This window comes from Calypte anna, chromosome 10 (assembly GCF_003957555.1).
Source record: "Calypte anna isolate BGI_N300 chromosome 10, bCalAnn1_v1.p, whole genome shotgun sequence".
NCBI lineage: Eukaryota > Metazoa > Chordata > Aves > Apodiformes > Trochilidae > Calypte > Calypte anna.
In genome coordinates this window covers 3,612,314-3,628,534 of record NC_044256.1, presented here as the reverse complement: position 1 = coordinate 3,628,534, position 16,221 = coordinate 3,612,314, and the positions used below count along the sequence as shown (strand labels likewise).

General features: G+C 50.1%; 1 protein-coding gene across 3 annotated transcripts in view; it reads left to right on the top strand.

Moving 5' to 3' along the window:
- Positions 1–16,221, top strand: part of TRIP4 (thyroid hormone receptor interactor 4) — a 33,153-nt gene that overhangs the window by 16,512 nt on the left and 420 nt on the right. For all 3 annotated transcript variants that reach the window (XM_030457410.1, XM_030457409.1, XM_008493928.2), the window contains one exon: positions 11,172–11,274. In XM_030457410.1, coding sequence (XP_030313270.1) covers positions 11,172–11,274 — 103 coding nt within the window. The remainder of the gene's footprint in view (positions 1–11,171; positions 11,275–16,221) is intronic.

Here is a 16,221-nt window from a genome sequence, read left to right as displayed (position 1 = left end):
CCACTTAGGGCATACAAAAAACATTGAATATTTTCCTGAAGATCTGCAGTATCTTAGCAAGTAAGGTAATGTGGTGCAGCAGCAGAGACCTCTTGGAGATGAAGCCACTGCTGAGCTCTTTCTAGGCACTGTGCTTTGACTCACACCTCTCCTCCTCACTGATTCTTAGTTTAAGCTTCTGCATCTTGTGGAAGAAAGCACTTCACAAGTGGAGGGCACAGCACACCACATTTGCTGGTTGTACCCACCACCTGCAGGTGAAATCCTTCCCTGTTTTGCTCATTGCCTTTTGATGGTGGCCCTGCCATTTTCGCCAGCTGTGCAAGTTTGTTTTGACTGTTCCTTCCCCTAGGCAAGGGGGGCTGGCCTGTCCCTCCTGCCACTTTCCAAGTATTTCTCAGTCCTTTTCATGCTGTCATGTTCTCCCTGTCTACTGATATAATTTCCTTGCTGTTTGTCTCCTCTCTCAAGTTGCTAATGGAGATATTAGTGGAACCTTGATGGTATTTTTCTACCCTTACCCTCTTTTAATTTTTTTTCTTTTTTAATGTTCATGCTCACAAACCAAACTGAAGCAACGATTCCCCATTTCACTGGATGCTGCACCAGAAGATGCAGACCAAGTCCCCACCCTGAGAGTTTGCATCGTTGTTGGGTTCTGGTTGGTTACCACATTATTACAGGACACATAAGCCTGGCCTTGCATCACCCCTTTTGAGAGGTCAGGCTTGCAGCCCTGCCCTGCCTTGTGGTGTTTGAAGACTCATTGATGTTGCTGAAGTGGTTTTCAGATCTTCAGGGCTGTGTGAGAAGTGGTGACAGAAGAGGATCTTGCATCCAGTAGCTGGCAGAGAGTAGAGGAAAAGCAGAGCAGTGATGTCCTTGTGATAAAAATCAACTTCACGTCAGATGACATTGCCTTAATCCCAGTATTGCATGAACTAGTTAAATCCACTCCTCTGGGTCTCTTTCCCACATGGAAAATATAGCAGTGCTTCTCTATCAGGGGTTCTTTACACTGAATTTAGCTTCTCAAAGCTGTCATCTTTGGACAGAAGCTGCTCTAGCAGCAGATGTTATGATCAGGTAGGTATGGAGTGTCACCCACTTTGTTTGCAGAGGACTGAAGCAGAAGCTGCTTTCTGAACTCAGCCCTGCTGGTGAGAGTGGGTGGTTGGCTGGTGCCCAGAGCTCCCTCCCTGTGGGTACTAAATCTCAGTATTTCCAGTTGAGCTTTGCACATCTCACACTTCCTTGGAGCATGTTCTGGGCTCATTTCCTTCTCTTGGGGGCAGCCACCCAAAAAGCCTTGGTCAAGACCAGAATGATCTCTTTATTGCGCTCAAGGTGACCTGGAAACTTTTTTTCCCCCCCCCTGTTGAGATCTAAGTGTTGATGACTGCTTTTTCTTGCTCCAGGGCTGACGTCACCCACACCTTGAGCAGAGCAAGGAGCTGCCTTTCTTTTCCTGTGGGAGGTGTTGGTGACTTCAGCAGCGCTCGCTGGGGAAACATGGGCTGCTGCAGGCAGGGCTTGGCAAGGGTCTAAAGCAAGCAGGCAACTATTTACATTTGTGCCCATTTAATGTGCTCTGAAGTCCGTGTTCATTTCGCTGATGACTTTGATCCAAGGGACTGTTACTTTAACTGGAAAAAGAACATTTCCTCTGCTGCTGTTTTAGCAGCTGATAGGTGTGTTTGGGGCTTGGTTTGAATGCAAATGTGCACAAACACACTGGTATCTAGATGTGACTATTATCTTGGGGTGAAATATTGGGTAATTATATTTGACGAGGGTAAAGTGTTTATTTTTAATTTCTAGGTGATCACTTAGTGTCCTAAATCTGCACAAGGGAACAGGTCTCAGCTATTTTTGTGCCACAAGATTGCAGCTATCATTTAAATGGGCTTCTTCTCTCCTTCTCTGGAAAGTTGCATTTAATCTCTTGCCCTTCTCTCTCCTCCCCAGTGAAAATAACAGCAAAAACAAAAACAAAACCAAAAACCCCCGGCGCCTGGGTGCCAAGCATACAAGGCTTGCTTTAAATTCTCCAACAGGAGTGAAGAAGAAGGGTAGAAATTTTCTATATTTAGCCTCCAGAAAGTGTCTGTTTAGGTTATCTCCAAATAAAGGAACAATAGCCCACTGGTAGTATTTTATTGAGACAGATGTTAATGAGAGGGAGAAACACAAACAGACATCAGCTTGGAAGAACAGTGTAAATAGGTAAAGACTTTTTATGACGACCTTCTCCCCATAGTAAAGGTTTCCCAGCACCAGCCCTGAGCAAGACAAATACTCAGTTTGTGCAGTGCTGTGGCTGTCCTGGCACCTTGGCTCACCCCCCTGCAGCAGGATATTTGCCCTCTCATTCATGAGGCTTGGTTATTGCCCCTCACTCTCTCAGTGAATGGATTTTAGCAGGGGTTTGAAGGATAGATCAGGTATACTTCCTTCTGCACCCATCTTGGTAGCTGTTAATGATTGCAGCTGATGAAAGGCCTCTGAACTTTACAGGTCCCTGAATTCTCCTTAGCTGAATTTGTCTTTCGTGTGCAGCCTGGTGCCAGATCAAGTGGTATTAGGCATTAGTCTGGCTCGTGGGGACCTGCGGGTGATGCATCTCATTACTGGGTTTCTCGCCGCAGGAAGCCCCCCTGGCTCAGGGTTGTGGGAGCAGAGCGGGGGCAGGCGTGCAGCTGGTTTGGATTAAAGACGGCAAGAGATGGGGGAGTTTTTCCTTCTGTGAAGTGCTTTGGTTTTCATCAGAGGCTCTTCTGAGGCTCCAGCTGCCTTGCATAAGCCAGCAGGTTTACTGAGGCCACTGCTCAGTCTGTTAAGATGAAGGAGAGATTGTCGCTTGATGATGATTAATTTAGGAATGCATTAACATGCCAAAGAAATCGAATGATAGAGGCTAGCTTGCCCTCTCTTCTGGTTTCCTAGACCCTGGGGAAAAAATGAAGCCAAGGCTGAAGCATATGACTTAATTAATGATGACTGTGGACTTAGCCTCTGCTACCATTTCAGCAAACTAGTCAGTGATGTGGGATTTTTTTTTTTCTCTGCTCAGATGTGGTCACTGGTACTTGCTGCCTTCTTGGTGTTTGTTTTTTCTTTCGTCTTGAAACTAAGGGTTGGATAAAATTGACCGTGAGCCCGGCTGCTGCTCAGGCTCCCCACACCCTCACCATCCAGCTGTAGCTCTATCAGGTTGAGCCATGACCACCCTTTGAATGGTGACCCCAAATGATGGGGAAGCTGGCAGTTACAAAATATAACCACTGTGGTAAAGATACGAGTGCCCAAGGACTACACTTGCTTAAGCTTTCATTGTTGTGTCACGGATTTCATAACCCCCAGCAGACCAGTCGCTCAGGTGTGTGTCCTGGTTCTGCTGCATTTTGGGCCATGAGAAATCCCATCAGGTTGGTGGGATTGAATCAAGAGCTGGATCTGGCCACCAGTGTCACACCTCCTCAGGCAGCAGCAGCCAAGGTCAGCATGGGGAGAGGCAGCTACCCAGGTAACTGGGGCAGGAACACGGATGTGTTGTCTGTGCAGGGCTGTGTTCCCCAAAGTTAGGTTTCTTTCAGAGTTCAGCTGATCTCTGTCCCCTGCAGTGCTTGGCTGTGCCCTTTTGCCATTTGCTTTGCAACTTGGATTCATGAAAGGACTTTCTGAAGCTGATTGAAGGTGTCTGGCTGTATCTAGCAAGGCGCAGATGCTCTGAGCTGTTTGAGCAGAAGCAGGTGCCCTGGTTTCCCCCCTCCTCCCGTTGCCTCTTGGTTCCTCCTTAACTTCTTTTGGCTGGCAGCATAGGCTGGGTGGTGGGGCCGCAGTGCAGTGCAGGTAATCCCTGCTGCTGCCATCCCTTGGCACCAGAGGATGGAAATGTCTCTTTCAGTTGAGACTGCTATACCACCCAATATTTTCCCAAGTTTGCCCAGATCATCAGGCACTCCAAAAACATCTCAAGCTCTTCTCAAGCTGCTTGTGGGTTTTCCCATGGGCAGGTGTTTTCCCAGGCTGGGATTTGGCCGCAGAAGGGTGTTGGTGGCTGTAAGTCCTGTGCTGCTGGTTCAGGGCAAGCAGGGGATGCAGTGTGTGCCAGCACTGCTCCAGGTCTCCCCGCAGCTTGGAACCCCAGCAGGCTGCTCAGCATCTTAAAATGGGAGTGTGCCAGCACAAGTTTGAATTTTAAATCTACATTTCAAAGTCCTGTTATTACTTATTATGTTTTAATTGCTTCCCCTGCCCTTTGAATCAAAGAACAGCTTGTGGTGGAGGAACACGATGAGAGCCAGGCTCAAGGCGGGGAGGGAGGCAAAGAACACCCACTGGGTGGATCCAACCAGCCTGGGGAAGGATCCTGTTGAGAACACCCACCGGATGGATCCCACTGACGAATCCTGCTGAGAACACCCACTTGATGGATCCAACCAGCTGGGGGAAGGATCCTGTGGCCATTCCAGCCTGCTGTGCCTGGATCTGGTTGCACACCAGCTAAGCACATAAGGGGCAGCGCCAGGGAGTCCTGACAGGAATCGTTGGGGGAATAAGGGGAAAGGAAGGCAGGCAAGCAGAACTCCCTGCACATCCTGGCTCAGGGAGCCTCTGCCAACACATGATCTGCCAGCAGCAGATGTAAGCTCTCAGAAACAGCAGGGAGGATGTTGACTGCAACAATGCATCAAGGCTGTGGTTTGTAACCTCAATAGTAAGGCAGTTAACTTTTTCTTTTTTTTTTTTCCTTTTTTTTTTCCTTTTTTTTTTTTTTTTTTAACAAAGACATTTTGATTGCCAAATCCATAACCATTAGCAGCTGTGGTTTTGAGCTGAGCCGTTCCTTCCTCACACGTTGCAGTCTAGACTTGACAGGCTTTCAAACAAAAGTTTGGCTGCTGGCTTTTGTTTGTGTTTCTTTGCAATCCTGCCTTTTTTTTTTTTTTTCCTCCTTTTTTTGCCTGTTCTGTTGGTTGGAATTGAAGGTTGGGACACATCACTTTTCTAACCCAGCCTCTGCAGAGTGGTTTCTCTGCATCCATGAGTTCTTCGGTGGCTGAGGGCAGCTTGTGGAGTTCTTTGGGTGTGTGTTCACAAGGATGCAGTACTGGATGTATCTGCCTCAGGCTAGAAAATTTGGTGTTTCTAGAGAGTTGGATGTGCTTTGGGCTTTCTGTTTAGAAAAATGTTACATTTCTCACAAGCCAAATGCCTGGCTGGCTTGTGCTAAAGCAGAGAGAATGGATCCTTAAAAGGTGATGCTTGAAAATGTGTTCAGAGTTGAAAGTTTGATGCAAGACCATGTCATGAGGGAGATGAAAGCTCAGAGTGAAGTGCTTGGTACTCTGCAAGCTCTTTCCCAAGCCAGAGGTCTGCGTCAGGAGATGAGAGAGCAAGCAGCAAACCTGGATCTCCTGGCTCTGGCTCTTGTTGCCACTGGGGTGTCACCTTCGAGCAAACATGTCCTGGAGCACTTAGGGTGAAGGCTGGGTTGGAAGATTGGCTAGATAATCCCCCAAAGTGATTTTTACACCATCCTGTGAAGAGGCGGTGGAGGACAACAGAAAAAGGAAATGATGCTTTAATACCACTTTCCTTGGAACAGCAACAAGGATGGACACTGCTGGGGCAGATTGTTCTTGCAGGTTCTTTAATGCTGGTCCTCCACATTGCAAGAAGGGTGTGGTTTTTTTTTCCCCTCAGTTTGATATCAGATACCTTGTACCTTTAAGATCTGGGTCAGTTTGGCCTGCAGCTGTACCCAGGCAAGGTATCTGTGAAGCCAAGGTTAATGCTGGTGGTGCCCAAACTGGACTCAGGGAGTTTGCAGTTCCCACAGCTAGATAAGCATCATCTCTCTCATATTTAAGGGCTCCATATCTCTTGCTTCCTTGTGCCTGTGTTGGAGGCATTGCTGTGAACGCCTCTCTTTGGCTGCGGTACTCCCATTGCTTACCAGAACCTCCCAACTTTCTTTTTCCCCTTTGCAAACCACTGAAGAAACATTTTCTTGCTGGATAGTGAGCAATTTCCCTCAGGAGAGGAGGAGAAAATGGCCGTTTAGTAGTTAATTACCTGTTACTTTAGTCTGACAGCTATGAAACTTATGAGGTGTGAAAGAAGAGTGGCTCCACCTTTCCCACAAGTCACCAAGAAGAGGGGGTGAAGGAAGCTGCTCCCAGGGGTGCCTCACATCCCGCTCCTCTCCCTTGTGCGTGGCCAAGAGGCTTCTCCTAACACCCAGGGAAGAGCCCAGTGTGTGGTTTTGCCTTCTGGGAAGAGCTGATTTACGGCCACTGCGGGTTACAGCAGCCCTGCTCTTTCGGAGGTGACGCTGTCTCCACCAAGATGATTTTTTTTTTCCCCTTTGAATGTGTTTTACAGTGAGCTCTTGCCAACACATGGGCTCCACTTGCTTTTATTCTTTCCAGACAGTGTTGCTTTCCAGAGCTGCTTCCTCTTTTATTTCAAAGCTCTTTGAGAGCAGTAGGGAAATGAAGGCTTGAGCTGGTGTCCTGGCCCAGCTCTGCCTGGCAGAGCGAGCTCCGTTTCTTTCCCCTGTTGTTTGCCCAGGAGCCACGCCAGGAAAATTACTCAACCCCTTTCCATGATGAACCTTGCAAAACATCTCGCCCACCTCCTCACCGTCGATGCCAGTGCCCCAAGGCCACCCCCATGGCAGCTGTAAGATGGAGAGGATGGTGGCCACCCGCCCAAGGACTACAGGTTCCAGCGTGCAGTTCTCTGCCACGCTCTGGGGAACTCAAATGGGTGCTGGGGCCGTGTGCTGCCATGTTTGGTGAGCACAAAGAGCAGAGGAGAGCTCTGGTGGCGTGGCAGGGGCGCTGTCAGCAGCCAGCAATGAAACGCTGGGGCTGTTCCCACCCAGTGTGAGCATTCGGTCCCTCGCGCCGTGTTTGCTTGTCTGCTTTTGTGTCTGGAGACCTTAATGAGAGTGAAAGATGCTCTTGAAAGGTCACTAACGAAGCTGCCGGGGAGCGTTTTGGCTTTGTGCTGTGCAGAGCCACTGCTCCATTGCACGCGATGCCTTTGTTCCTTCCTCGGATGCACTGGAGCAGAGCTCATCTCATTACTGATGGGTTGGCTCCCCCTTGGCTCGTTTTCCTTCAGCTCTTCCAATTCCCCTGCCTTCAGTTCACAGCACCTGGGTTCAAGCAAATACAGCTTACTGTGGAGGGGTGAAAAAGGAGAGGGACTCGGGACAGCCCTCCTCCATGTTTTGGGTTTTTTCCCACTGCCGAGATGGAATCAGGATGAGCTCAGGATCCTGAGCCCTCATTATTACCAGAGATGCTAGGCAAGTCTGCATAGTCCCTGCATTACCCAAATCAGGGAAGAAAATACTTACTTTAAACACACTGCTGTGGGGAAATAAATATTAGCCGGGTATTTTTTTTTCCCCTCAAATATCAGTGAAGGTGGGTTCGTGTCTCTGCTGGCTCCCAGCTGGCTCATCCCCTCCTTTGCTCTTTTGCTGTGGGCTGTGGAACGGGGAGGCTGGGCAGCCCTGCTGCTATATCTGGTGGTGATGAGCTGGTGATGGGAGACTTTGAAAACAAAGTGTAGGGAACATTCATTAGCAATTATCCCTGCTTGCAGCTTGATTGGGGGGGACTGCTGGGGACATCTGATAGCCACTTAATGTATGTTCAAAGCACCAGCTCTAGCAAGAGGGCAAATCTGGTGGCTGGTTTCCAGAGGAGTCCAGCGCTCAGCTCTCTTTTCCAGCTTGTGCTCAGAAACTGAATTGAACCTTGAGCTCTTGCTGCATGTGTTAAGCTACCATGAGATCTGTTTGGTTTTGGTTATTTTTTTTTGTTTGTTTGTTTTCCCCTGCTAATCTTTCTGAATAGGATCTTACAGACCTGTTAGCAGTAAATTGAAGCTCGACCAGTGTGGTTGCAGAGATGAGAAGAGCCAGGAGGGTGGTGGTTGCATGGACACTGCTATATGGAGAGAGAGTAGGTGGGGTTCACAGCTGTGAAGCAGTGGGCTGGATCAGCAGTTGGTAAGCCATGCTGGCTGTTCCCAGCCCACAGAGCCCACCATGCTCCCAGCTGCCTCATCACAAGCCCCCTACAAGGTGGCAGAAGGTCTGAAAGGAGGCTGAATGATTTTTTTTTACACCATAGTTACATTGCATAAACCCCTCTCTTTTGAGGGGTTTGGATGCATACTCATCTGCAGGATGGGAGGAGGGTGGTTTTCCTCCGTGAGGGACAGCCTGGCCTCAAACTTTTTGTTGTAGAGGCCTTTTTAGCCACCTTCTCATAAATGCTGAGTTGCTCCCCACTGAGGCAATGTCACTGGAGTACTGGCACCTCTCTTATTTCCACCCTCAAGGTTATAGCAATGAGTACCATTGAAGTTAGGAGGGACTCCATCAAACTCCTGGCAGTTTGAGTCTTGGTCTTTTATGGAGAAGGAGTGTGATTTCCCTCTAAATTGACCTTTTCCGTAAAGCATTGCTGTTGCAGATCCTCTTTACTGAGGATATACCCTGTATTTTCCCTCTGGCACACTAGACATGGCTCTTGAAGTTTTCCTACAAGTCTCAGGTCTGTGGGATATGGTAGTTGGGAGTAAATTTGTTCTCCATCTCCTGCATTACGTATTGTAGAGTGCCTCATCTGACCTGTTACATCAGAAACATTGAGAAACTAGGTTTTTTTACTCCTCAAACACTTGGGCTAAGAGGTTTCCAGGGTGGGTACAAGAGGAAGCTTTAAATATAATGGCTTAACATGAGGGGTTCCTTCCCTTCCTTCTGGGAGGGAGATGCCAGAGGAAGGACCAAGGCGTTTAAAATGTAGGAGCTGGGTGGATTTGGCACTCACACAGAACCATACCCTGGGAGCCCAGATGAAAGTCTGCAGCCTGGAAACGTGGACCTGAGCTGCAGCTGAGGCCTTGGCCTTGGAATGGGATTGAGCTGGAAGCTTTTGGAGCTGCAGGTGTGATCCTGGTTTCAGATGAAAGGTGGTGTCAGTAGAGGAAGCAACGCCTGGGTTACAGGGATAGTCCTTGTGTGGGGGCCTGTAAAGTGCATGAAGGAGGACTTGGTGGTATCCAAGTCCACCTAGGAGATGGTGGCTGAGGAGATTTGGGGAGCGGCTGTACTCCAGGCAGCAAGATCTCTGTGGCACACTGATGCTGGACACACAGCCTGTCTGAACCACATGTAGCAGAGCAGGGATGGACCACCTCTGCAACCAGGTTTGGGTAGTGGCTTGTGCATCATGGCTTTATGGTGTGGCTTTTGGAGGCCATATCAGTGTGGAATTTGCTGGGCATCTCGGATCCTCTGGCTATGGAGAGGCCACCAGTCACCTGCCTGATGCAGAGAGCAATAATGCAGCGCCAGCATTTCACACTCTCCAGGCCTTGGCCAGGAATATTCATGTTGGCTCTTTCTAACCTTCTAAGATCCTCCTTCCCTGCAGATGGGAAACGAAACTCCTTGGCATCAGCGCGGAGCAGTGGAATTGAGTCAAGTAACGCGACTCAGCCAAAAAAATGAAAACAGGGAGAAGCCTCTCCGAGCCTGGATGGGTCCAGCAGGGCATTGGGGCATGATGTATGTCAGTGCCACCCTTTCTGTGCACATGAATCTCTCTGTCGCTCAACATACGGCTCTTACATGCTGTTGTAGAGTGAGAGGGGCTGGAAACTCGTCACTCTCTTGATCCAATATCCTGGTGTCAGGCTTCTGTAAATCTCCCCTAACCACTGGCAAGGCTGCCAAACCCTGCTGCAGTGCAGGGAGAGCGGGTTGCTCCCTGCTCCCCTTGCTGTGCCCAGCTGTTCCAGGACAGATCCAAACTCATCTTGGCAGGTCAGCGAGAGCTTTTCAAACACTCAGCCTAGGAGTCATTTGTTACTAACTAATGGGGGATTTGCCAGGACACGCTGCTCCATCTGGTCTGGCATCCTGTCCCCTACAGCAGCCTTAACCAATCTGCTCGAGCAAAGAAGGGGAGAGAAAAAAATAATCTGAAGGCAGTTTTCCCATGGAAGGAAAACAGCTTCTGCTGGCTGTTTGAAGAGGGTTTCCTGGGCTGGAGCACCTTTGTGGCATGCCCTCGCCTCCAGGGCAAAGTCTGCAGCTAATGGAGAACCTGAGCTGATGGGTGGTATATACCTTTTATATTGCCATTTTGTATTGCACTTCTGAACACCAGAGAGGCTGGGCTGCATCCAGACAGGTCTTTGGTGCACTTCCCTTGCTGGGCGGGCTTTTTTGGTCTCCTTTTCCCCCTGTGGTTAATTAGATAAAGTCTGTTCCTACTCTGCCTGTAGAATTCCCCCATGTGTTCGTCACAGTGAAATCTCTCCATAGACTGTGTGCACAGAGCCAGCCCTGGCTTCTCCAAGCCAAGGACCTGGCACATTGCAAGCAGCATTTCTCGCTCTCCCTTTAGATGCAGATGGATCTCAAAGGCTATGTCCCCCCCACATTCCAGATCTCAAAGCCCTTGTGTTTGGGCTGACCTTTGTGGAAAAGCGATTGGGATGCATCTGTAGCTGGGACAGCTGCTTCACTAGAAGACATGGCCACCCCACCACCCTGTTGGGCTAGCCAAGCTGTTTTGGTTGTGGTGTCAGTGCATCATCCACAACCAGCCATGGTTTGTTGGGGATACCTGCTTCTCCCACTCAGCTAGGTCCAGAAATGGTTTGGGCTGAAAATCAGTCCCATGCCTGTCCCAGCACAAAGCAAGCAGTGAGCAGGCAAGCTTTGGAGGGCAGGGCCACGACCACTTCTCTGTCCACACTCCACGCGTTAGATCAGTTTAAACCCAGTGTTAAAACACACTCCTGAGGTGGTGAAACTCAGGTCAATGCTAAAGGGGGTTGGAAAGGCTTAGGCAGGTTTTTGGGAAGCAGCTTGGTGGACAGATCCAAGACGAGAATAAGCTCCAGCAGAGTGTTATGAGAAGAGGCTTAGCGGGGGACTCACTCTGATTGAGACCCAAACCTAAATTTTTTTTAAAATGAGAAGTTATTGAATGGGTTTTGCCTGAGGTGTTACAGCCTAATATCTCTCATATCTTCCATTACACTTGCTCTGCTCCTCACTGCTGAGCTCCTTTCACACCTGGGGCAGTCAGCCTGACTCTGTTTTCTGTGTCTGTGTTTTGCAGTATCCAGATCTGAGCCAGGAGTCTGGGTCTCCATTTGTCTTTATCTGCACTAATCCCCAGGAGATGGTTGTGAAGTTTCCCATCAAAGGAAAACCCAAAATCTGTAAGTAGTAAAGTTTCTGCAGATGCCCCCCTTGGCCTTTCATGCCTGCTCTCATCACCACCTCAGCTTGCCTTTGCCATATGAGTTCACAACCTTTGCCCTGCGTTCTTTGATCTGTAGGTGTTTGTTTAATGACTCGAATACGTCTGTAATACTGTTGTGGTTTTTATTTTGTCTTTGGTTCCCCTTTCCCCAGATGTTGCTTCCTTCCAAATACATGCCTCTTCCTGCCTCTGCCAACACACAGGAGTCAAAGAGTGCTCGTGTCTGCAGCTGAGCTACTCCTGGCATCAGCCTGGGTCAGGATGCTCTGGCAGACCTGCGGTAGCTCCTTGCCTGTGGTTCAGAATTGCCCTCTCACCCGTGAGGCTGGGGAGGGCTGGAAGCAGCAAGAGCTGCAGGGCCAGATGGATGTTCTCCATCTTCAGGCCGGCAGAATGGAATGTCCTGGCAGAGCTGGCAGGGAAGAGCCACAGCATCTGTCCTGTCTCTGCTTGCCAGTGTTGTTAGTCCCTTTTATGAGCCACCAGCCCCTCCACAGGCTGCCAGTTATTCCTGCCTGCTGCCGTAAAAAGGATGAAGGAGGGATGCAGCAGCTGGGGAGCCTGCAGTCAGCTCTGTACTTATTAGCAGCCTCCCCACCACACAGCCTCGGGAAGGCACTGTACACGTTTTCAGGGGATGTGAAAAATTAATTTGACGGGCTAAAAGCAGCATAAGCAGAAATAGTCCTGGGTGTTTGTTTAGCAGAGCTGACGGCTGGGTTTTCTTTCCTGTTTGCAGCACGATTCTCTGGGCATAGTTCTCTAGGGGCTCCGGAATGCAGGGTTTCTCAGGACCAGTTAATAAGGGCTTCTAAAGCATGGTGTGGGTTGTTTTTCTTCACTGTTGATTTTGAAGGTTTTTCCCCTTCTCCACTCAGAGAAGCACCATTCTCCCATGGCTTCAGTCTTCCAGAGGCTTGGGGGGAACCAGTCCTGCCAGGGCAGAATGAGCAGGGCCACACAGTTTGGTTTCGTCCCCCCCTTTTTGTAGCAATGTCTGGGAGGTGCTTTTAGCTGATGGTGACAAATGATGCTCAGTGAGCTGCAACACTTGGATCTTGCTGGTGGCACCGTCCACCCCTGGGGACAAGTCTGTCCCCGCGTGCCGGCGGGCGGGCAGGGCTGTGTTGAGTTATTTAGGGTGCAAACAGTCTTTTCTGCAGTAGGACAGCCTCATCCTTGTTGCATGCTGGAGTGGACGCTTGGGTTTTTTTCTCATGGTTTTAACCTCTCCTTGCTCTCATCCAGGCTCTCTCTTGCCCCTTCACTGCCAGCTCTGCCTCCATCCAGCCGTGGTTAGGAGGAGGCAAGCTGCCAGCGTGGCCAAAGGGGAAGCTGCCACAGGCCCAGCCGCCTCCTGCGCCTCTGCCTCTCCGGGTGCAGGCACTGCCGGTCCCCTCCCCATCTGTCACATCATCTCCTTTGTGTTGTGACACTTTCCTGCTTGGAGAAGGATCAATCTAACAGCCTGGAAGGAAGCCGGCTGTGTTGGCTGCCTGCGCTGCCTTCTCCTGCTGCTGGCCCTGCCTTTCCTGCCCTCCATCCCAACAGGAGCTGTCACACAAGCAGGGATGGGGGAGGCCGTGGAGTTTGCATGTTCCCCTCCCAGACTGGGACATCATCCGTCTGGGTGATACTTGTGACAGCCTAGGAGCAGAGGAGGCTTTGACTTTTTGTCGGGATAAGGTGCTGGTTTCATAGCAGCTGACATCATATCTGAGGCAGTCAAAAGCTTAATTCTCCACGCTGGAAGCAGAGCAGGAGGAAGGTGCCAGATTATGTCCCCACCTGAGCTCTCTGGCTGTCCCAGTCTCCTTGAAGCCTGGCTCAAGCCATGACAAAATGCCAGTTTGTCTTGTTGGGAAGCCAAGCCCGGGTGGTTTTCCTTGCCAGATAACAGCATGGACCTCCCCACAATGACATCTGAATGCTTCTCCATTGCAAATTAGTAATTTTTAGAAGCCTGGGGATATTGAAAAAATACCCCTTAACATAGCTTGATTTTTGCTGCCAGGGTTTATTGTTTGTGTGGAAGGGATGAGCACCGTGTCTGCATCGTGTTTGGGAGCACAGCTGTCCCAAACACATCCCCACTTAGCACCAGCGCATGAAGACAAAGCTCAGAGGTGGTTCCCATGGGAGATTTCCCTCAGTCCAGGCAAAGCTTCCCTGAAGCCTCCCTCAAGCATTACTCACAAACTGCCCTTCAACAGCCAAGGGCTGGAAGAGCACAGAGGAGCAGGTGAAGGGACACATCACAGCTCAAGATGAGTGTCCTTTAATCAATGAGCATAAAGAAAAGGAGACCACAGGACCGTTGCCTTATTTTTAGCATTTTCCTAAAGGTTACCCATGGGATGCCTTATCTTTGCCAGCTGATAGAGCTGAGGAGCCTCCTGATGGCTTTTGGAATCTGGGAGGAGCAGGCAGGCATGTGTAATACAAAGCTTACAGCCCAGGAGTTAACCCAGTGGTGGTGGTGGTAGACCAGAGCATGGAGTGTGAACTTGCAGCCTTTATCCCCCTGGCTTGGTGACTGTGATCCAACACATCCATCCGTGCTGGCTCAGCCTCACTGGGTGCTGACTGCTGTTGCCAGGAGGGAGCTTCTTCCCCCATCCTTAAGTTGGTAGGAAAAGTCTTTTCCCACATATTGTGGTAGAGGGAGTGGTGGGTCTCCCAGACCTTGTAGGAGTGTGTGGTGACTTTCAAATCTTGCTCACTTTTTTTGTACCTGTTATGGGTTTGGTGCATTGAACTTTCCTCTCAAGCTCAGACAGGAACAAGTCTGGCCCAAAACTCCAGCAGAAGGAGGGTCTGTTTCAGGAGGTCCTGGTGGGATGCCATGAGTGAAGCCTGTTCTGAGAAAAGCATCATCAGACTCTTTGTTGAGCTGAAATTGGGAAATTTTCTTGTTTTGAACAGAAAGTGATGGTCTGTAGCTGGTTTGAAGCCATTTTTCAGAGCAAATGTCTGCTTCTTATGGCACATGGACATTTACAGGCAGGTTTTGGAGCAGTGGCCAAAGTGGGGCCTGTTTGGCCTGCTGTTGCTTGCTGGTCCTGGTCCCCACCAGGGATGAGATCTGCTGTGTGGTAGAGCTGGGCTGGGGCAAGGCAGATCTCCCAGGGACTGCCTGGGCTGTGCCTCTCCCATGGGGTGACAACAGGAGGGACAATGCTGTGGGACCTGCATGAAGTGCCTGCCACCTCACTGGGATATTGCTAGGATGGGCTGTCTTTGTCCATCTCTGTGGGAACAAGAGCTCCAGTCCTTTGCTTCCCATCCTAACAGTGTGACCATGCTGGCTGCCTGTGTCCCTCCTTGGGGACACAGGGGATGCTCCCAGGGGACTGGGATTTTCTTCCCCAGCTCACTGCAGATTCCTGCAATGTGGTGGAGCTTCCTCCCTGCTCCCAGCTACAAAGAGAGACAGGATGAAGATGGGAAGATGCAAGGGAGTGGGAGCAGGAAGGCGAGTTCCAGGAAAACATAGCATTAGAGGAGGTGACCAGTGCTGGCTGACAACAGAACCTCTCCAGGAGGCTGGCTCTGTGCCTTGCTGCCTCTCTTAAGGTCACCTTCCCTTCCTTCCTCTCTGTTTTGGAGGAGGGAGCTTTGCCTGGGAGTGCAGGAGCATCCTTGCATGTTTACAGGCTGGGAAAGAGGGACAGGGATACTTATCTGACGCAGCACGTCAGCTTCCCAGCTTGCTTGCCACGCTTGCGTTTTGGTTTCTTCTGCAGCAATTGTCCAGCATGTGTTGGCACCCTGCTCCTCTCCTGGGTGGAAATGTGGAGCTGGCAGTGAAGCCACCGAGGGCTGTGTAGGACAAGGGGAGGCAGTGTTTGCTCTGGGTTCCACTGGAGCATTCAGCTCCCTGGGCTCCCCAGAGTGTGTCCCAGTGATGAAGGCACCATGTCCCTCGTAGATGGTGGCCTTGGAGACCATCAGCTTGTTGCTTGGCAGCACAGAACGGTTGGTCCCCATCATCTTTTTCATAGAATCATAGAATCATAGAATCATAGAATCATAGAATCATAGAATCCTTGGGGTTGGAAGGGACCTCGAAAGATCATCTAGTCCAACCCCCCCTGCCAGAGCAGGGCCACCTAGAGCACTTCGCATAGGAACGTGTCCAGGCGGGTTTTGAATGTCTCCAGTGAAGGAGACTCCACGACCCCCCTGGGCAGCCTGTTCCAGGGCTCTGTCACCCTTACAGGAAAAAAATTTTTCCGGATATTCAACTTGAACCTCCTGTGCTCCAATTTACACCCATTACCCCTTGTCCTATCACTGGTCACCACTGAGAAGAGCCTAACTCCATCTCCTTGACACTCACCCCTTACATATTTGAAAACATTGATGAGGTCACCCCTTCAGTCTCCTTTTCTCCAAACTAAAGAGACCCAGCTCCCTCAGCCTTTCCTCATAAGGGAGATGTTCCACTCCCTTAATCATCTTAGTAGCTCTGCGCTGGACTCTTTCAAGCACTTCCCTGTCCTTCTTGAACTGAGGGGCCTTTTTTTATGCTTACTTCAGGGGGTTGGATTAGATGACCTTTAGAGGTCCCTTCCAACCCAAATTATTCTATGATTCTACGATCTTCTGTGCCCCATTGCGTTACCCCAAGCTAGAGGCATATTGTCCCCAAGCCTGGCTTTCTGCCAGGGTGTGGAGAAGTCTTTCCCCAACATGGTGCTTAACAGCCCCCCATCTTCTGAAGACGTGTTGACATGCATCCTGCAGGTGAGCAAAGGGATCTTTTTCCCCCCCTAGTAGCACCAGGCTAGTGCTGGATGTTAATTTACTCTCCTCCTCGCTGAATTTCCCCTGCTCTGGCATCTTTTTGCTGTGTTGGACACGCTTGCCCCTGGCTCCCCGGTGTCATGCCTGCAGAGGG